A 22450-nucleotide genomic window follows, 5' to 3' on the forward strand; every position below is an offset into this window, starting at 1 on the left:
TCCAATCCTACAAGTGACCACTGGATGTAGACTAAATCACAGAGAAAGGCACCATATTTGTAATTGAGGCATTGCCCTGGAGTAAGTGCGTGTTTAAGTAAGAATCTCAAATCAATAATTATGAGAAAAACACCATGGGACGGATTTTCCTGTGAAAGTAACGGCGAGGCTAACAGGGCTTACTGTTACTTCTGTGCAAATAGTAGAGCAATTTCCAGCGACCGCACGTGCGCAGTTAAACGCGGAAATCCGGAAGTTGCTGTACAAGATGCGATCCTCCTCCGAAAACTCCGTGAGAATGACATCTCGCCGTCTGATTCACCTTTCAAATGAATGGAACGGTGTGAAGTTTCTGCACTGACCTGATGGATATGAACTAATAATTTTAAAATGTTTTTTTTTGACTTTTTCTTTCTGTCTCTTTTATCTCTGTCTCTTAACTCAATATTTCTTACCCTCTCTATATTTCGCTTTCAGTACCTGATTTGACATTGAATTCACTATTTTAATTTACACTTCCTGGTTTTGACTCTGCGTTGCTTGTTAAAGATGCTTCAATCTGATTGGTAATGGGGATACACAGTTGCTTGCCCTATTCACACAGGTCCCAGATGCCCTGTAGAGGGCGCTGCATTGGATTGAGCGCCTGATGACTGGAACTTGCTGTGCAAAAGCCCATGAAATGTCTATAGCCAAGTGCAAGGCTAACGAATGGCGGGCGCCGTTCATAGGAAAATCGGCCCAATCAGCACTTAACTAAGGGGTGGAGCGTATTTCACTGTGAATTAGCAGTGATACACTAGTATCAATTCTACCACTAAAATTAATAGGCAGTCAACCAAAAGTAGCTTGTGGTTGCCCTCTAATAGTATAAAAGTTTCAGCTAAAGGCACCTCTGTAAATGGAACTGAAAAAGAAACAAAGATTCTGGAAAAGTCATCAGTTAAAATTTTATTTGAACAATTTGCTTTCGCGACATCCGCAGGATCCAAGTGTTTTGCTTCAACTGCCTTCTTGGTTGTTTAGATTTCTTTTTACTACACAGATAAGTACATCTGATGTGTCTAATTCACTTTACAGCATTCATAATCTTGTTGTGCGGGGTCCTTTAGGGAAGAGTGAACATGACATGATAGAATTCTTCATTAAGGTGGAAAGTGAAGTAGTCCAATCCGAAACTAGGTTCCTAAATCTAAACAAAGGAAACTACGAAGGTATGAGGAGTGAGTTGGCTATGCTAGATAGGGAAGCTTCATTAAAAGGCATGACGGTGACTAGGCAATGGCTAACATTTAAGGAATGAATGCATGAATTGCAACAGTTATACATTCCTTTCTGGTGCAAAAACACAAAAGGTAAAGCAGCCCAACCATGGCTAACAAAAGAAATTAAGAATAGTATAAGATCCAAAGAAGAGTCATATAAAGTTGCCAGAAAAAGTAGCAAGCCTGAGGATTGGGAGCAGTTTAGAATTCAGCAAAAAAGGACCAAGAGATTGATTAAGAGGGAAAAAATAGAGTATAAGAGTAAACTTGCAAGGAACATAAAAGTGGACTGTAAAAGCTTCTACATGTATGTAAAAAGAAAAAGATTAGTGAAGACAAATGTAGGTCCCTTACAGTCAGAAACAGGAGAATTTATAATGGGGAACAAGGAAATGGCAGAGCAATTAAACAAATACTTTGGTTCCGTCTTCACAGAAGAGGTCACAAATGACTTCCCAGAAATGCTAGGGAACCAAGGGACTAGTGAGAAAGAGGAATTAAAGGAAATTAGTATTTGTAAAAAAAGTGCTGGAGAAATTAATGGGATCGAAAGCCGATAAATCCCCAGGGCCTGATAATCTGCATCCCAGAGTACTAAAACTACCTGCCATGGAAATAGTGGATGCATTCGTTGTCATCTTCCAAAATTCTATAGGTTATGGAACAGTTCCTGCAGATTGGAGGGTGGCAAATGTAACCCCACTATTTAAGAAAGGAGGGAGAGATAAACAGGGAACTACAGTCCAGTTAGCCTAACATCAGTAGTACGGAAAATTATATTACAAAGGATGTGATAACAGTACACTTAGAAAATAGCAACAGGATTAGACAATGTCAACATTGATTTACAAAAGGGAAATCATGTTTGACAAACTTACTGGAGTTTTTTGAGGATGTAACTGGTAGAATAGATATGGGAGAACCAGTGGATGTGGTTTATTTGGATTTTCAGAAGGCCTTTGATAAAGTCCCACATAAGAGGTTAGTGTGCAAAATTAAAGCACATGGGATTGGCAGTAATATACTGACATAGATTGAAAATTGGTTAACAGACAGGAAACAGAGAGTAGGAATAAATGGGTCTTTTTCAGGGTGGCAGGCAGTGACTAGTGGGGTACTGCAGGGATCAGTGCTTGGGCCTCAGCTATTCACAATATATATCAATGACTTGGATGAGGGAACCAAATGTAATATTTCCAAGTTTGCTCACGACACAAAACTAGTTGAGATCGTGAGTTGCGAGGAGGATGCAAAGAAGCTTCAAGATGATTTCGACAAGTTGAGCGAGTGGGCAAATACATGGCAGTATAACGTGGATAAATATGAAGTTATCCACTTCGGAAGGAAAAACAGAAAGGCAGAGTATTATTTAAATGGTGATAGACTGGGAAATGTTGTACAAAGGGACCTGGGTGTCCTTGCACACTAGTCACTGAAAGCAAACATGCAGGTGCAGCAAGCAGTTAGGAAGGCAAATGGTACGTTGGCCTTCAATGCAAGAGGATTTGAGTACAGGAGCAAGGATGTCTTACTACAGTTATACAGGGCCTTGGTGAGACCACACCTGGAGTACTGTGTGCAGTTTTGGTCTCCTTACTTAGGAAAGGATATACTTGCCATAGAGGGAGTACAGCGAAGGTTCACCAGACTGATTCCTGGGATAGCAGGACTGTCGTATGAGGAGAGATTGGGTCGACTAGGCCTATATTCACTAGAGTTTAGAAGAATGAGAGGGGATCTCATTGAAACATTTAAAATTCTGACAGGGCTAGACAGACTGGATGCAGGGAGGATGTTTCCCTTGGCTGGGGGGGGGGGTCCAGAACATGGGGTCACAGTCTCAGAATGAAGGGTAGGCTATTTAGGACAGAGATGAGGAGAAATTTCTTCATTCAGAGGGTGGTGAACCTGTGGAATTCTCTACCACAGAAGGCTGTGGAAGCCAAGTCACTGAATATACTTTAGAAATCTATCTAGCTCCTTCTTAACACAAAAGGCATCAAGGGGTATGGGGAGAGAGCGGGAATATGGTATTGAGATAGAAGATCAGCCATGATCATATTGAATGGCGGAGCAGGCTCGAAGGACCGAATGGCCTACTCCTGCTCCTATTTTCTGTTTCTAGGACAGTAATAAAGGGACAAATGTGATGAACTCACAAGTGTGGTTAAGGAAGGAAGGAATGTCCAGGGTACTTACACATATTAATATCTATGGTTTGTAGGGGTATGCTTTCTGTTATTTGCTACCGAAGACTTTATCTCACTTGATAGAATCTCAGAATCATAGACTGGTTACAGCACAGACATTTGGCCCATCGAGCCTGTGCCAGCTCTTTGTAAGAGCAATCCAGTTAGTCCCATTCCCTTGCTCTTTCCCCATAGCCCTGCAAATCTTTTCCCCTCAAGTATTTATCAAATTCCTTTTTGAAAGCCACGTTTGAATCTGCTTCCACCACCCTTTCAGGCAGTGCATTCCAGATCATAACTACTCGCTGCGTAAATAAGATTTTTCTCATGTCGCCTTTTGCGTTCTTTTGCTAATCACCTTAAATCTGTCCCCTCTGGTTCTCGACCTTTCCGCCAATGGGAACAGTTTTTCTTTCTTTACTTTATCTAAACCCTTCATGATTTTGAACACTTCTATCAAATCTCCTCCTAACCTTCTCTGCCCTAAGGAGAACAACCTCAGCCTCTCCAGTCTAGCCACATAATTTAAGTCCCTCATCCCAGGAACCATTCTAGTAAATCTTTTTGTGATAGTCGGGAAATGTAGTAATTCAGTCATTGGCAGACGTAAGATTAAAACAGGATGTGTAAGTACTTACCTGAAAGTTTTGAAAAACGCACGCCATGGGGTTTGATGGATTAGCTGGGCCAGGAAATGAAGTGTGACCTTGAAACCCTTGTAGACCCCGAGTCCCTTGTAGACCATGTAAAAGTTGATGATGACTCTGAGGAAACATCTGGTTGCTATTGATCAAGTTCTGGAGACGACTTAATTGTGGGTTGTTCAAACTATTGTTGAATGAAGGTACATCACCTGTATACAATAATAAAATACAAAAGAAAGTATGTCAGTGATGGAATCTGCACATCTGCTGCACATTTCTGATGCAAATACTTATGAATGGTTAAGAAAAATGAACCAAGAATTGAAAATTAAATTTAAGTATTAAAATCATTGGTCCTTAACAGTGTATTGTAACCACAGAGAATATTTAACATCACTTCAGTGTAATTTTTAAAATTAGATCATTTAACTGATTTTCTTTTCATTTCAGATTTGCTAGTATCTATGCCAGTAAGTTGATTCAAGGATGAATGCTAACTTTACAAGTGGTTCAAAAAAACAACTTCCAGTTTAATTTGCTGTCATTTGGCTCAGTTGGTAGTGATCATGTTTCTGGACTTAAAACAGACAACTCAGTAATGGGTATTATTGATTCTGCATCACTGGAGACATCATCATTAATATAAGACGTTAAACAGTAATTCCTGGACTACCAGAAGGAAAAAGGCAGACTGTAATCTTCCCAAGGCTCTTAATTTTAATCAGAACATAAATGAGGATCATTTAACTTCACCATGCTGGCTAAATATCTTAAATTAAAGAGATCTAGAGGAGTGTTCATTTAACCTTTGTCCCAGATTTTAAAAACATTATAGTGTCAAACTCTTTCAAATAATCATAATCCATTAAAAATTATAGTGGCTGTTTCAAAAGTGCAGAGAGGATAAAGGGTCTTTTCAGAAGTTGCAAAACATTTCTGAAAAATATCAGAACCAAATTTACAAGACTGCAGCTAGATTGAAATACCAAAAAAACCCACTGATTATACTTGGTAATTGTCAAAACTAAAAATAGTCACAAGGAGGAAAAAGTGAATTTTCAAATCAATTCATTATATGCCACATCAGTTGGTAGAACTTTAGCCTCTAAATCAGAAGGGCTTCAGCACTTAATCTAAGCACGGATGCAATGTTGCATTGTTAGAGATGTCATCCTTTAGTTTAAGGCATTAAACTGAGGCCTCATCTGTCTTTTTTTTATTATTCGTTCATGGGATGTGGGCATTGCTGGCAAGGCCAGCATTTATTGCCCATCCCTAATTGCCCTTGAGAAGGTGGTGGTGAGCCGCCTTCTTGAACTGCTGCAGTCCGTGTGGTGAAGGTTCTCCCACAGTGCTGTTAGGTAGGGAATTCCAAGATTTTGACCCAGCGACGATGAAGGAATGGCGATATATTTCCAAGTCGGCATGGTATGTGACTTGGAGGGGAACGTGCAGGTGGTGTTGATCCCATGTGCCTGCTGCCCTTGTCCTTCTAGGTGGTAGAGGTCGTGGGTTTGGGAGGTGCTGTTGAAGAAGCTTTGGCGAGTTGCTGCAGTGCATCCTGTGGATGGTACACATTGCAGCCACAGTGCGCTGTGGTGGAGGGAGTGAATGTTTAGGGTGGTGGAGGGCTGCTTTGTCCTGGATGGTGTCGATCTTCTTGAGTGTTGTTGGCGCTGCACTCATCCAGGCAAGTGGAGAGTATTCCATCACACTCCTGACTTGTGCCTTGTAGATGGTGGAAAGGCTTTGGGGAGTCAGGAGGTGAGTCACTCGCCGCAGCACACCCAGCCTCTGTCCTGCTCTTGTAGCCACTGTATTTATGTGGCTGGTCCAGTTAATTTTCTGGTCAATAGTGACCCCCAGGATGTTGATGGTGGGGGATTCGGCGATGGTAATGCCCTTGAATGTCAAGGGGAGGTGGTTAGATTCTCTCTTGTTGGAGATAGTCATTGCCTGGCACGAATGTTACTTCAGTGGTTCGAGTAAATGTTAAAGATCTCATGGTAGTTGGGGAAATCAGGGAGTTCTTCTAGTGTCCTGGCCAACATTGCTTCTTTAACTAACACAAGGAAAAAAGGATCAACTGGTCATTCATCCCACTGTTGTTTGCCTATACGTCAGGAGTCACTGGACATCAAAGTAATTTGTGTGTGAAATACTTTAGGATGTTTGAGAGACTGCCTTCATTATTTTGGGTTTTCAGTCCAATCTAATTGACTGGTCTTGAAACCAAATAGTGACACTTTTAACACCAATTACTCCATGTAAATGTGCAGATAATCAGAAAGTTTTAAACACTGGGGGGGAGGGGGAATTCGATAAGGCCTATTATCGGGCGTAGGTAGCATGATCCGCTATTGATCTGCGCCCGATGGCCCCTACGCAGGCAGCTTGTGAATTTCGAGCTGCCTGCTACTTACCGTGACAGCTCTGTGCAGTCAGTGTTAGCTGCGCTGCTGAGAGGCTGCACGGAGAATGAAGAAGCCCGAAATGGGGCGTGCTCAGCGCATGTTATCGACAGCCTGCACTTCTTAAAGGTGCAGGTGCATATTTTAAATGGGACATGCACAGTCCACTCGGAGGAGGGTAAAATGGCCGGAAGGATGGCAGGACCAGCGTGTGAGCAGGCCCCACTCTTCTCCGATGATGCACTGGAGGCCCTGGTGGAGGTGGTGAACGAAAGGAGGGCCAACATGTATCCGCAGGGTGGCGGGAGACCCTCTAGTCTCCGGCTCTGCAGGCATTGGGAAGCTGCGGCCCAGGAAGTCAACGCAAGGAACATTGTATCATGCATGTGGGTGCAGTGCCAAAAGAAGTTTAATGATTCGACACGAGTGTCAAGTGGCACAACCTACCAACTGCATCACTGCTCCATGCATCACACCCGTCACCCACCCACCAACAAACACTGCCCATCCATATGCAATGATGCCTCTCATCTGCTCATAGTACCACACTTGCAGGCCACACAACCACCATTCACGGGTCACAAACACTGGCAGCTATTCAACCATGACTGGCACATCACCAGACACCTTGCAGGATACTCAATGACACAATGCCCCCTTACAGGAGAAGATGGCGCATAACAGCTGGCAGCAGGAGAGACCTGAGGGAGGACAGGCACACCGACACATCCTCGACCCCTTGGAGAAGACTGTGCTTTGGGCCAGACCATCGCTGCAGCAGTGACCACATGCTGCGCTGGCAGTCCCGATGAAGAGGGTCTCTGCATAAGCTAATGCTCCTTCTCGTTTCCCACATCTCCCTCCTCCCATAATCTTTTCTGACTCACGTGCTGCAGATGCTGACGGCATGCATGACTTACTTGCTCTTCTCCCCGCTCCACAACTCAACCTGTTTACTTTTGTCATTGCAGATTCCCAAGAACACGTGGCAGCACCGTTCAAGGAGGAGGAGGAGGACACTGAAGCCACACAGTCACTCGATCTGACACTCGCATCCACCAGCTCAGACACTGTGCGTCCTTTAGGAACATAGGAACAGGAGTAAGCCATTCAGCCCCTCATGCCTGCTCCGTCATTTGATAAGATCATGGCTGATCTGTGATCTAACTCCATATACCTGCCTTTGGCCCATATCCGTTAATACCTTTGATTGCCAAAAAGCTAACTATCTCAGATTTAAATTTAGCAATTGAGCTAGTATCAATTGCCGTTTGCGGAAGAGAGTTCCAAACTTCTACAACCCTTTGTGTGTAGAAATGTTTTCCAATCTCGCTCCTGAAAGGTCTGGCTCTAATTTTTAGACTCTGCCCCCTACTCCTAGAATCCCCAACCAGCAGAAATAGTTTCTCTCTATCCACCCTATCCGTTCCCCTTAATATCTTATAAACTTCGATCAGATCACCCCATAACCTTCGAAACTCCAGAGAATACAACCCCAATTTGTGTAATCTCTCCTCGTAACTTAACCCTTGAAGTCCGGGTATCATTCTAGTAAACCTACGCTGCACTCCCTCCAAGGCCAATATGTCCTTCCGAAGGTGCGGTGCCCAAAACTGCTCATAGTACTCCAGGTGCGGTCTAACCAGGGTTTTGTATAGCTGCAGCATAACTTCTGCCCCCTTGTTCTCCAGTCCTCTAGATATAAAGGCCAGCATTCCATTAGCCTTCTTGATTATTTTCTGCACCTGTTCATGACACTTCAATGATCTATGTACCTGAACCCCCAGGTCCCTTTGGACATCCACTGTTTAACTTTTTACCATTTAGGAAGTACCCTGTTCTATCCATTTTTGATCCAAAGTGGATGACCTCACATTTGTCTACATTGAATTCCATTTGCCACAGTTTTGCCCATTCACCTAATCTATCAGAGGCTAGGTTAGAGGATGGATCTGCACGTGGTGAGACACCGGGCTCAAGTGCGCAGGAGCTGGAGCGGGGGGATGGATACTTCAGGTGCCAGCTCGCCGGATGGTGAAGTCGCTCACTAGTTCTGCTGCAGAGGAGTTTTATGAGGACTTCGATAGGCCAGGTTACAGAAGATGGTTGATAGGCGTACACCACCGAATGCTTGGGGCACTGGAAAGCCTGCGCACAATGACAAGGAGCATGGGGGAGTCCAGCTCTAACTTGGCACAGGCCTAGCGCAGTGCTTGGAGCCCATCCTTTCCAACATGGAACGGGTGGTCACCTCCATCAGCACCCTGTGGAACCCACCATGACACAGCGCCTGATGGCTGATGTCGCGGTTTCCATTGAAGCACAAACCGACGTCGTCAAAGGTCCGCAAGCTACGGTTGCAGCTCAGACTGTTATAATGGAAGCTCAGACTGCGCTATCGTGGCTCTGGGGACCACTGTGGAATGGGGCTTCCAGAGCATCACAGCACTCCAGCAATCAGTTCTCCAGCTGATCGCCAGGATTGTTGAGGCGCTGCCCCAGGAGAGTGGCAGTGGCGCCAAAGCAGTTGGACCTGCTATCCTCTCTCAGGACAACAGCATTCCTCCTCCAACCCCTGTCATTCTGCCAGTGCCCTTGTTGCGTATCAGCCAGCCAGGCCAGACTGTTGCAGCCTATGCTGAGATGGTGCAGTCAGATGCTGGGCCCTCCCGGACCAGAACTGCTCAAGGTCATCCCCCAAGGCCATCTGCACGCTCCTCCATTGAAGGCCAGCAGCCTTCCACCACCCACGCTCCAGCCACTGGGGATCCACCTCGTAGGAGCACTAGGATAGGTAAAGGCACATGAACAACAGGCACCAAGGCAATGCACGAGGTGAATAATTCTGTTCGGTTTCCATAATTTGATTTGTTCATTGATAAATGTGACTTTGAATTTGCATTTGGTGGTGGTTTTTATGTGTGAGATGAGCTTAGGGGGAAACCGATGTGTAATCAGATGGAGGGCGATTTGATGGTCATATATGAGCAGACAGGTGGGGAATGTAGGACTGTTGGTGAATTGGGGGATGTAACTGACATTATCGATAGCGGGCATGGATCAGGCATGCAAAGCTCTTGCAGAAAAGGGGGATTCCCTGTTGCTTCCTTGCATGTTCCTCCACTTCCTCTTCTGGCTCCTCTTCAGCCACCACCTCTAGCTCAGGGTCTTCTCCGATCATCAGCGGCAAGGGCTGGGGGCGAGATGGTGCAGCTGCAGCATACCACCATGAATCTTTACATCTGCTCAGTGGAATGCTGGAGGGCTCCTCTAGAACGGTCCAGGCAGCGGAAGCATTGTTTCAGGAGACCTATGGTGTGCTCCACGACGTTACTTTTGGCAGCATGGCTCTCATTGGAGGCCTGCTGTGCACGTGTGCGTGGGGTCCTGATCGGAGTCATGAGCCACGTTGTGATGGGATAGCCCTTGTCGCCCGGCCTTTGACTTGCCGAGCCGGGTGAAAGATAGCTGGCACGTTGGACTGCCGCATAACGAAGGCGTCATGATTGCTCCCAGGGTAGCGGGCATCGACCTCCATGATTGGATGCGTGTGGTCGCACACCAGTTGCACGTTGAGGGAGGGTAAGCCCTTTCGGTTGACGAAAATGGCCGAATTGATATGCGGGGCACACAGGGCAATGTGCGTGCAGTCAATGGTACCCTGCACCATTGGGAAGCCAGCAATGTGAGCGAACCCCCCTGCTTGCTCGTTCTGCTTGTCTCTGTCAAGAGGGAAGGTGATGAACCTGTTCCTCATCTCGTACACTGCGTCTGTGATCTCCCTTATGCAGCAGTGCACTGCATACTGCAAGATGTGGCACATGTCGCCAGCAGAGGCCTGAAATGATCCTGGGCCGTAGAAGTTCAGCGCCACGGTGACCTTCACAGCCACAGGCAATGCAGCTCTTGCCCTGCTCTGAGGCTGTAATTGTGGCCGCACCAGTTGACAGATCTCTATCACGGCCTCCTCGGTGGACATCAGCCGTTGGATGCAATACTTCGCGCTCACATTGAGGTAAGAGAATTGGTCCCGGAAGGCCCTCATTGGATACGGCCTCCTGCTCAGTGCCCTGCATTGCCTCCTCCTCCCTCTCCTCGCAGCTTGACCTGCTGTGTGTGGCCTCTTTGCACGCTCCCAGTCATGCTCAATGCCCAGCGGGAGCCCTAGCAGACCATCCACGGTTGCCAGGAATGTTGTTCAACCACGGTTGTAACTTTCCAAGCCGTAAGGCAGTACCTGCCAAACCACTCTCGAATGTACTGTAGCAACTCTCAGTAAGTATAGGGAGCTTCAAAAAAAACACTTCCTATTCCACCAGCACCAGAAGCAATAATCCAGCAACTAACCTACAACACCTGCATGGTCCCTTTTAATAGTGCTAGTGGGGGGGTCCTCCAAGTCATCTAAGACATGTTCAGGCGTGCATGGTTAAGACTGTGTGTTGAGTTGAGTATTAAGTCCCAAAATGGTGTCTATTATTTTAAATCAGCGTTGCACACTGACTGTACGCATTTTCTCCCTACTTTACATGCTGCCGGTGTTCGGTATTTGCACATGCGCTAATACCTATACCAAGATAGCGTCCAGCGCACGTTACGCTGTAAATGTGCGTGCGCAGCCAAGATGCCATCTTGGTACTTCGGGAGGCCGCGCAGCGCCGAAACAACGGGTGCTACACGGCCCAATTTCTAGCCCACTGATTTTGAACCTGGATTGTCAGCACCCTGATATCCATCACCAGATATGAGGTTCAAACTGGACACAATTCTCCAAGTAAGATTGTACCAAAGTCTTGTATAATCAAGCTTGAAGTACTTAGTTTTGTACTTCATTGACCTAGAAATACTTACGAGAATCCTATTTAGCCTTCTCTGTAGTTACCTCATATTGCTCTTTCCTCCTCCATTACATTTAATCGCCATCCGTGTATGGAATTCCAAGTGGACTTTTAATACTAACATACAGTGCTTACTGGCTCTCTGGATACCTTCCATGAACAGTAGGCACACCATGGAATATTTTCTTCGATTTTGCCTGACCTCACCACTATAATTTGGCTTGTTGAAAAACGATACCCTCCTTGTAAGGGTTAGCACTTACTCCCCCTTGAATCACTTCTCCATGTAACTCAGAACCATGCCACATTAAATTATATCAGCCATTTAAGAGCTAATTAACAAATTATCTCATATCAGCTTGCACCCTCATCATCTCCTTGTTGTTAATCCTTGCAAAAATCTGAAACTTTACAACAATATTTACACTCTCAAGATTAATAAAAATATTGACTAGCTAAGTACTCCATTTCGGATGAGACATTAAACCGAGGCCCCATCTGCCCCCTCAGGTGGATGTAAAAGATCCCATGGCACGATTCGAAGAACAGCAGGGGAATTCTCCCGATGTCTTGGCCAATCATTTTTTTTTACTAGAATGGTACCAGGGATGAAAGACTTCAATCACGTGGAGAGACGAGAGAAATTGCAGTTGTTCTCTTTAGAGCAGAGAAGATGAAGGGGAGATTTGATAGAGGTGTTCAAAATCATTAAGGATTTTGATAGAGTAAATAAGGAGAAACCGTTTCCAGTGGCAGAAGGGTCGGTAACCATAGAACACAGATTTAATGTAATTGGCTAAAGAACCAAAGGAAACATATTTTTATGCAGTATCATTCTATGATTAGTTCCCAATCACCAATGTGAACCCCTTCTGTTCATAACCTCTCTCTACTGGTCCAACAATACACACACATGTGCCATGTATACGCCCACGCGCCATATATATATATATATATATATATATATACACACGCACGCTATATAGATATACGCGCGCGCACACACACATACACACGTGCGCACACACACATATACACACGCACGCGCATATACACACACACATACACACGCGCACACACATGCATGCACACATGCGCGCGTGCGAAAACACGGACACATATACACGCACACACACATGCGCACACACACACATACACACGCACACACATGCACACGCGCGCACACACAAACACACGCGCACACACAAACACACGCGCACACATATACTACACATATACACGCACACGCGATACACACGCGCGCACACATATATACACACACGCGCACACACATATACGCGCACACATACACACGCGCGCACACACACATATACACACACGCGCACACAAATATACACACGCGCGCACACATATACGCGCACACACGATACACGCACATATACACATGCGCGCACACATATATGCACACGCGCGCACACACACATACACACGCACGCGCATATACACACACGCGCATATACACACACGCACACACGATACACACACATAAACACGCGCGCGCACACACACGCGCACACATACACACGCGCACACACATATATACGCACACACGCGCGCACACACATATATACACGCACACATATACGCGCACACACGCACACACATACACACGCGCGCACACATACACGCGCGCACACATACACGCGCGCACACATACACGCGCGCACACATACACGCGCGCACACATACACGCGCGCACACATACACGCGCGCACACATACACGCGCACACATACACGCGCACACATACACGCGCACACATACACGCGCACACATACACGCGCACACATACACGCACACACATACGTGCGCACACATACGTGCGCACACATACACGCGCACATATACACGCACACGCGATACACACACACACACCCGTACACGCGATACACACACACACACACACTCGTACACGCGATACACACACACACTCGTACACGCGATACACACACACACTCGTACACGCGATACACACACACACACTCGTACACGCGATACACACACACACACTCGTACACGCGATACACATACACACACACACTCGTACACGCGATACACATACACACACACTCGTACACGCGATACACACACACACACACTCGTACACGCGATACATACACACACACTCGTACACGCGATACACATACACACACTCGTACACGCGATACACATACACACACTCGTACACGCGATACACATACACACACACGCGATACACATACACACACACTCGTACACGCGATACACACACACTCGTACACGCGATACACACACACTCGTACACGCGATACACACACACTCGTACACGCGATACACACACACACACTCGTACACGCGATACACACACACACACTCGTACACGCGATACACACACACACACACACTCGTACACGCGATACACACACACACTCGTACACGCGATACACACACACACACTCGTACACGCGATACACACACACACACACTCGTACACGCGATACACACACACACACACTCGTACACGCGATACACACACACACACACTCGTACACGCGATACACACACACACACACTCGTACACGCGATACACACACACACACACTCGTACACGCGATACACACACTCGTACACGCGATACACACACACACGTACACGCGATACACACACACACGTACACGCGATACACACACACACTCGTACACGCGATACACGTACACACACACTCGTACACGCGATACACGTACACACACACTCGTACACGCGATACACGTACACACACACTCGTACACGCGATACACGTACACACACACTCGTACACGCGATACACGTACACACACACTCGTACACGCGATACACGTACACACACACTCGTACACGCGATACACATACACACACACTTGTACACGCGATACACATACACACTCGTACACGCGATACACATACACACACTCGTACACGCGATACACATACACACACTCGTACACGCGATACACATACACACACTCGTACACGCGATACACACACACACACACTCGTACACGCGATACACACACACACTCGTACACGCGATACACACACACACACTCGTACACGCGATACACACACACACACTCGTACACGCGATACACACACACACACACACGTACACGCGATACACACACACACACGTACACGCGATACACACACACACACACGTACACGCGATACACACACACACTCGTACACGCGATACACACACACACTCGTACACGCGATACACACACACACTCGTACACGCGATACACACACACACACTCGTACACGCGATACACACACACACTCGTACACGCGATACACACACACTCGTACACGCGATACACACACACACACTCGTACACGCGATACACACACACACACACACTCGTACACGCGATACACACACACACACACTCGTACACGCGATACACATACACACACTCGTACACGCGATACACATACACTCGTACACACGATACACATACACACTCGTACACGCGATACACATACACACTCGTACACGCGATACACATACACACTCGTACACGCGATACACATACACACTCGTACACGCGATACACATACACACTCGTACACGCGATACACATACACACTCGTACACGCGATACACATACACACACACTCGTACACGCGATACATATACACACACGTACACGCGATACACATACACACACACGTACACGCGATACACATATACACACACGTACACGCGATACACATATACACACACTCGTACACGCGATACACATACACTTGTACACGCGATACACATACACACACTCGTACACGCGATACACATACACACACTCGTACACGCGATACACATACACACACTCGTACACGCGATACACATACACACACACTCGTACACGCGATACACATACACACACACTCGTACACGCGATACATATACACACACACGTGCACGCGATACACATACACACACGTACACGCGATACACACACACACACGTACACGCGATACACATACACACGCGATACACATACACACGCGATACACATACACACGCGATACACATACACACGTGATACACGTACACACGTACACGCGATACACATACACACACGTACACGCGATACACATACACACACGTACACGCGATACACATACACACACACGTACACGCGATACACATACACACACGTACACGCGATACACATACACACACACGTACACGCGATATATATATACACACACGTACACGCGATACATATATATACACACGTACACGCGATACATACACACAAACACAATCATCTTTGACATAGAAAAAACATCCTAAGGCACTTCACAGAGGCATACAGAAAATACGAATGCTGAGTCAAAGGGGATATTTGGATGGGTGACCAAATAGGGGGGTTTTAAGGAGGAGCGAGAGGTGGAGAGGTTTTTAAGGAGTTTGGGTTAGGTGTGAGGCCTAAGCAGATGAAGGCATGGTCGCCAATTGTGGGGCTGTCGGAAGGAGTGAATGCACAGTCGGAGGAACAAAAAGTTCGGGGGTGGGGGGGGGGGATGGTAGTAGGGCTGGAGGACGTTGCAAGGATAAGGTTGCCATAACATGATTTCAACATGATGAGAATTTTAAATCTGAGGCATTGGGGGACTGGGAGCTAATGTAAGTCTTGGTGCAGGATAGGATATGGGCAGCAGAGTTTTGGATGAGTTTGTCGAGGGTGGACGGTTTGGAGGCCAGCCAGGAGAACATTGGAAGAGTCGAATCTGTAGGTGACAAAGGCATGGATGAGGGTTTCAGCAGCAGATGGGCTGAGGAAGAAGCAGAGGTGGACAATGTTTGTGGTGCAAGTAGACAGTCTTTGTGAAGGAGAGGAACTGGGTTTGGAAGCTAAAGGTCGATTAGGAAGCAGAGATTGTGAACAGTCTGGATCAGTCTGAAATAGTGGCTGGCTCTAAAGATAATGACTTTGCCCTTACCAACATTTAGCTAGAGGAAAATGCAGCTCATCCAAGAATGGATATTGGACAAGCAGTCTGACAATACAGAAGCAGTGAAAGGGTCCAGAGAGGTGGTAGAGAGGTACAGATAGGTGTCGCTAGTATGTGGAAGCTGACCCCACGTTTGTGCATGACATTGCCAAGGGGCAGCACGTAGATGAGGTAGAAAAGGGGGCCAAGGATAGATCTTTGGGGGGGACTCTAGAAGTAATGGCGCAGAGACAGGAACAGAGACCATTGTTGGAGAAGATCTGTTGATGGTCAGATAAGCAAGAGTGGAACCCAGCAAGGGTAGCCCCACTGTGCTGGACAATGGAGGAGAGACATTGGAGGAGGACGATGTGGTCGAACATGTCAAAAGCTGCAGTGAGGGTTGAGGAGGAAAAGGAGGGATAGTGCATCAAGGTCACAGTCACTGAGGATGCCAATTTTGACTTTGATTAGGAGCGTTTCAGTGCTGTGGCCGGGGTGGAAACCTGATTGGAGAGATTCAATCAGGAGGTTGTGGGAAAGATGGGCAGATTTGGGAGGTGACAACACGTTCAAGGACTTGAGAGGAAAGGGAGATTGGAGATGAGGCAGTATTTTGCAAAGACAGAGAAATCAAGGGTTGTTTTATTTTTTAAAAAGGGAGCGATGACGGGTTTTGAAAGGGAGGGGTACAGTCCCAGAGAAGAGGAAACCGTTTGCAATATCAGCTAACATGACCAGGAACACTTCTCACCACGATGGACGTCTCGGCACTATGCACCAGTATCCCCCACGATGACGGCATCGCTGCGACAGCATCAATACTCAACACCAACAGCCGCCAATCTCCGGACGCCATCCTACAACTCATCCGCTTCATCCTGGATCACAATGTCTTCACCTTCGATAACCAGTTCTTTACCCAAACACACGGAACAGCCATGGGGACCAAATTCGCACCCCAATACGCCAACATTTTCATGCACAAGTTCGAGCAGGACTTCTTCACTGCACAAGACCTCCAACCAACACTATACACCAGATACATTGACGACATTTTCTTTCTATGGACCCACGGCAAGGAATCACTAAAGAGACTACACGATAATATCAACAAGTTCCATCCCACCATCAAGCTCACCATGGACTACTCCTCAGAATCAGTTTCTTTCTTGGACACACGAATCTCCATCAAAGACGGGCACCTCAGCACCTCACTCTACCGCAAGCCCACGGACAACCTCACGATGCTCCACTTTTCCAGCTTCCACCCGAACCACGTCAAAGAGGCCATCCCCTATGGACAGGCCCTGCGAATACACAGGGTCTGCTCAGACGAGGAGGAACGCGATGGACACCTACAGACGCTGAAAGACGCCCTAGTAAGAACGGGATATGACGCTTGACTCATCGATCGACAGTTCCGACGGGCCACAGCAAAAAATCGCATAGACCTCCTCAGGAGACTAACACGGGACGCAACCAACAGAGTACCCTTTGTCGTCCAGTACTTCCCCGGAGCGGAGAAACTACGCCATGTTCTCCGCAGCCTTCAACATGTCATCAATGACGACGAACACCTCGCTATGGCCATCCCCACACCTCCACTACTCGCCTTTAAACAGCCACCCAACCTCAAACAGACCATCGTTCGCAGCAAATTACCTAGCTTTCAAGAGAACAGCGTCCACGACACCACACAACCCTGCCACGGTAACCTCTGCAAGACATGCCAGATCATCGACACAGATACCACCATCACACGATTTCCCTAGTCATCCTCTTACCCTTAATATAAGTATATTAAGGGTAAGAGGATGACTAGGGAAAAAATAGGGCCCATTAGGGACAAAAATGGCAATCTGTGTGTGGAGCCGGCAGATGTAGGAGGGGTTCTAAATGAATTTTTTGCATCTGTTTTCACTATGGAGAAGGACGATGTAGACATAGAAATATGGCAGGGGGACTGTGATATACTCGAACATATTAACATCGAGCGGGAGGAGGTATTGGCGGTTTTAGCAGGCCTAAAAATGGATAAATCCCCAGGCCCGGACGAAATGTATCCCAGGCTACTGTGTGAGGCAAAGGAGGAGATTGCGGGGGCTCGGACACATATATTCAGAACCTCTCTGGCCACAGGGGATGTGCCAGAGGACTGGAGAACCGCTAATGTAATACCATTATTCAAGAAGGGGAGTAGGGAAAAACCGGGGAACTACAGGCCAGTGAGCCTAACATCAGTGGTAGGAAAATTATTGGAAAAAATTCTGAAGGACAAAATTAGTCTCCACTTGGAGAAGCAAGGATTAATCAGGGATAGTCAACATGGCTTTGTCAAGGGAAGATCATGTCTGACTAATTTGATTGAATTTTTTGAGGGGGTGACTAGGCGTGTGGATGAGGGTAACGCAGTGGATGTGGTATACATGGATTTCAGTAAGGCCTTCGATAAAGTCCCCCACAGGAGACTGGTCAAGAAGGTACGAGCCCATGGAATCCAGGGTGCCTTGGCACTTTGGATACAAAACTGGCTTAGTGGCAGAAGGCAGAGGGTGATGGTCGAAGGTTGTTTTTGTGACTGGAAGCCTGTGGCCAGTGGGGTACCACAGGGATCGGTGCTGGGTCCCTTGCTGTTTGTGGTCTACATTAATGACTTGGATATGAATGTAAAAGGTATGATCAGTAAGTTCGCTGATGATACAAAGATTGGTAGGGTGGTAAATAGTGAGGAGGATAGCCTCAGTCTGCAGGACGATATAGATGGGTTGGTCAGATGGGCGGAACAGTGGCAAATGGAATTTAACCCGGAAAAGTGCGAGGTGATGCACTTTGGAGGGACTAACAAGGCAAGGGAATACACAATGAATGGGAGGACCCTAGGCAAGACAGAGGGTCAGAGGGATCTTGGTGTGCAAGTTCACAGATCCCTGAAGGCGGCGGAACAGGTAGATAAGGTGGTAAAGAAGGCATATGGGATACTTGCCTTTATTAGCCGAGGCATAGAATATAAGAGCAAGGAGGTTATGATGGAGCTGTATAAAACACTGGTTAGGCCACAGCTGGAGTACTGTGTGCAGTTCTGGTCGCCACACTACAGGAAGGATGTGATCGCTTTGGAGAGGGTGCAGAGGAGATTCACCAGGATGTTACCAGGGCTGGAGCGCTTCAGCTATGATGAGAGACTGGGAAGATTGGGTTTGTTTTGCTTGGAGCAGAGGAGGCTGAGGGGGGACATGATTGAGGTGTACAAAATTATGAGGGGCACAGATAGGATGGATACTAAGGAGCTTTTTCCCTTCGTTGAGGGTTCTATAACAAGGGGACATAGATTCAAGGTAAAAGGCGGGAGGTTTAGAGGAGATTTGAGAAAGAATTTTTTCACCCAGAGGGTGGTTGGAGTCTGGAACTCACTGCCTGAAAGGGTTGTGGAGGCAGGAACCCTCACAACATTCAAGAAGCATTTGGATGAGCACTTGAAATGCCATAGCATACAAGGCTACGGACCAAATGCTGGAATATGGGATTAGAGTAGACAGGGCTGATGGCCGGCGCGGACACGATGGGCCGAAGGGCCTCTATCCGTGCTGTATGACTCTATGACTCTCTATGACTCTATGAGAGGACACCACCCACCAGGTGCATGGTTCATACTCCTGTGACTCGGCCAACGTTGTCTACCTCATAGGTTGCAGGAAAGGATGCCCCAGAGCATGGTACATTGGCGAGACCATGCAGACGCTGCGACAGCGGATGAACGGACACCGCGCAACAATCGCCAGACAGGAGGGTTCCCTCCCAGTCGGGGAACACTTCAGCAGTCATGGACATTCATCCACCGACCTTCGGGTAAGCGTACTCCAAGGTGGCCTTCGAGACACATGACAACGCAAAATCGTCGAGCAGAAATTGATAGCCAAGTTCCGCACCCATGAGGACGGCCTCAACCGGGATCTTGGGTTCATGTCACGCTACACGTTACCCCACCAGCGAACAAATGTTATCTGTTTTTAATATAACGGGTCAGTTGCTGTCTTTTCTATGTTTCTACCTCTCTATCTCTGTTTTTTTTTGTTTGTTGTTTTTTTTTGGTGATTTGTATATTCTGAGACCTTGCAGGTAACACCTGTCTGTCTGCACACTGATTGCCTTGGCAACGGGCAGTTGAAAAAACTGTCTGTAATCACCAAGCATTGTTCTGTGAATTATAAATGCGATTTCATTTCGAGGATTTCATTTCGTTCACCTGAGGAAGGAGGAAGCCTCCGAAAGCTTGTGAATTTAAAATAAAATTGCTGGACTATAACTTGGTGTTGTAAAATTGTTTACAACAGCTAGCATGAAGGCAAGGAAAGGAAAGGACATTGGGTGGTTAGCAGTTCAGTGGGAGCAGGAGGTAGGTCTCATGAATGAAATGAGCTTGGTGAGGGCATGAGGGGAGAAGGAAGAGAAACTAGAGACAGATGTGGGTCCTGGATTAGAGTAGAAGGGAACCAGGGCCGGGGGGGTGGGGGGAGGGTGGGCGCGGGGTGGAGTTTGTATGGTGGTAATGTAGAAGTGGAGGAAGCAGCTGAATGGACAGACTCAATTTCAGTGACAAATAAGTTCACGAGCTCCTCGCACTTGTTGTTGGAGAGGAGGGAGGAGGTAGCAGAGGATTGGGGTTTAAGGAGATGGGTGGTAGCGAAGAAAAAGAAGTTGGGACTTATCGAAGCTTTCCAGGACAATCCAGGAGTAGTGGGTGGTTTTGGCAGAGGAGAATAAGGCCCGATAGTGCTTGATATGATCCAGTCAGATCTCGTGTTAGATGGCTAAACCAGTTGCACGCCAGATAAGAGCAAGTCTGCATCCCTTGGACTTGAGGGAGCAAAGATGGGGGCAAGATATCGGGGGATTGACCAGGATGGGAGCCAGTAAAGATTTTCCGGGGACAAGGGCATCATAGGCGGAGATGAAGGAGTGGTTGCGTAAATCGACAGCTGCAAAAGTATCAATTGCATTCAATGAAAGGCCAAAGGCTAGGCAGCAGTTGAGAGTTTGAAAGTGCAATCGTAAATGACTTCGTGGAGAGTTTTTTTTTCCAAAGATGGATGCAAAAGGAAGGGTTGGAAGGAGGTCGGGATAATGTGAATGGTGCGGAATACAAGGAACCACCTCAATCCATTCCATTATTTTCCCAATAACACCACAACAATTTTTGCACCCTGCAAGTGTTAATTTGTAGCATGTTGTACAATACAATGCAGTTCCTAAGGTCTGATTCTGTCCCCCACCCCACCTCCTTTTTTAAATAACAGGATCATGTGAGCTACTCTAGTCCTCAGGAACTATCGCAGATCACAGCGGAGCTATTGAAAATATCAACAAGCATATGACTTCATCCTTCCCACATTTCCTTATGCATGCTAGGATGAACTGAATCAGGTCCTGCAGCCTTTTAAACCTTAAATCCATTAAATTTGGCAGGAATCAATTTATGATGTATAATTTGTCATATCTATGTAACCAGTTAAAAATTAGTGTGGCAAAGTTGAAATTTGAATTGCCAGTATAAATGAAACTTTTGAATAACCAGTTACAATTATTTGACTGTTAGTTTAAAAAGGGGAACAGATGACAATCATTTTGAAAGCTCAAAACAGAAATAAGGTAAGTCATAAGCTAAGGATAAAAAGTTTAGGCAAATACAGTAGCTGCTTCTGTAGGTTTATGAAACTCATGAAGGTACAAAAAGTTACTTTTGTTCAACAATTTTTAAGTCTTAAGAAATGTCCAAGAAATGTCTTAAGAAAAGAACCAGATTGCTTTTGGCTATTTCTGCTGCCCTACATTGGCAGCTATGTTCGTAATGAATTTCATATTCAGATATTTATGAAAACAACACCAAAGCAACTGAAGAGAGCCTGCTGCAATTTTTCTTTCCTGCATGACAAAGGCAGAGGATTGGCCATTTAATACCATCTGGTGCATGATCTGATTCTCAGCAGCTTTTAAATATGATCGCAAGCGATCAGGTTTATTTTGGACCATTTGCTACAGATTCTTTAATATAAATAAGGCTATAGATAAAAGCAGCATAAATGTAATACAAGGAAAATACAATTAAAACTAATGCTGTGGAAAT

General features: G+C 46.5%; 1 protein-coding gene across 11 annotated transcripts in view; it reads right to left on the reverse strand.

The window, feature by feature from the left end:
• The window catches only part of mbd6 (methyl-CpG binding domain protein 6), a 195997-nt gene that overhangs the window by 29184 nt on the left and 144363 nt on the right, over positions 1-22450 (reverse strand). For all 11 annotated transcript variants that reach the window (XR_010963387.1, XR_010963390.1, XR_010963386.1 and 8 more), the window contains one exon: positions 4093-4307. Coding sequence is in view for 5 of the 11 variants with exons in the window: in XM_067987181.1 (XP_067843282.1) it covers positions 4093-4307 (215 nt within the window). In the remaining 6 variants the exon portion in view is untranslated. The remainder of the gene's footprint in view (positions 1-4092; positions 4308-22450) is intronic.

The sequence above is a fragment of the Heptranchias perlo genome, chromosome 7 (genome assembly GCF_035084215.1).
Source record: "Heptranchias perlo isolate sHepPer1 chromosome 7, sHepPer1.hap1, whole genome shotgun sequence".
In the NCBI taxonomy this organism is placed as follows: domain Eukaryota; kingdom Metazoa; phylum Chordata; class Chondrichthyes; order Hexanchiformes; family Hexanchidae; genus Heptranchias; species Heptranchias perlo.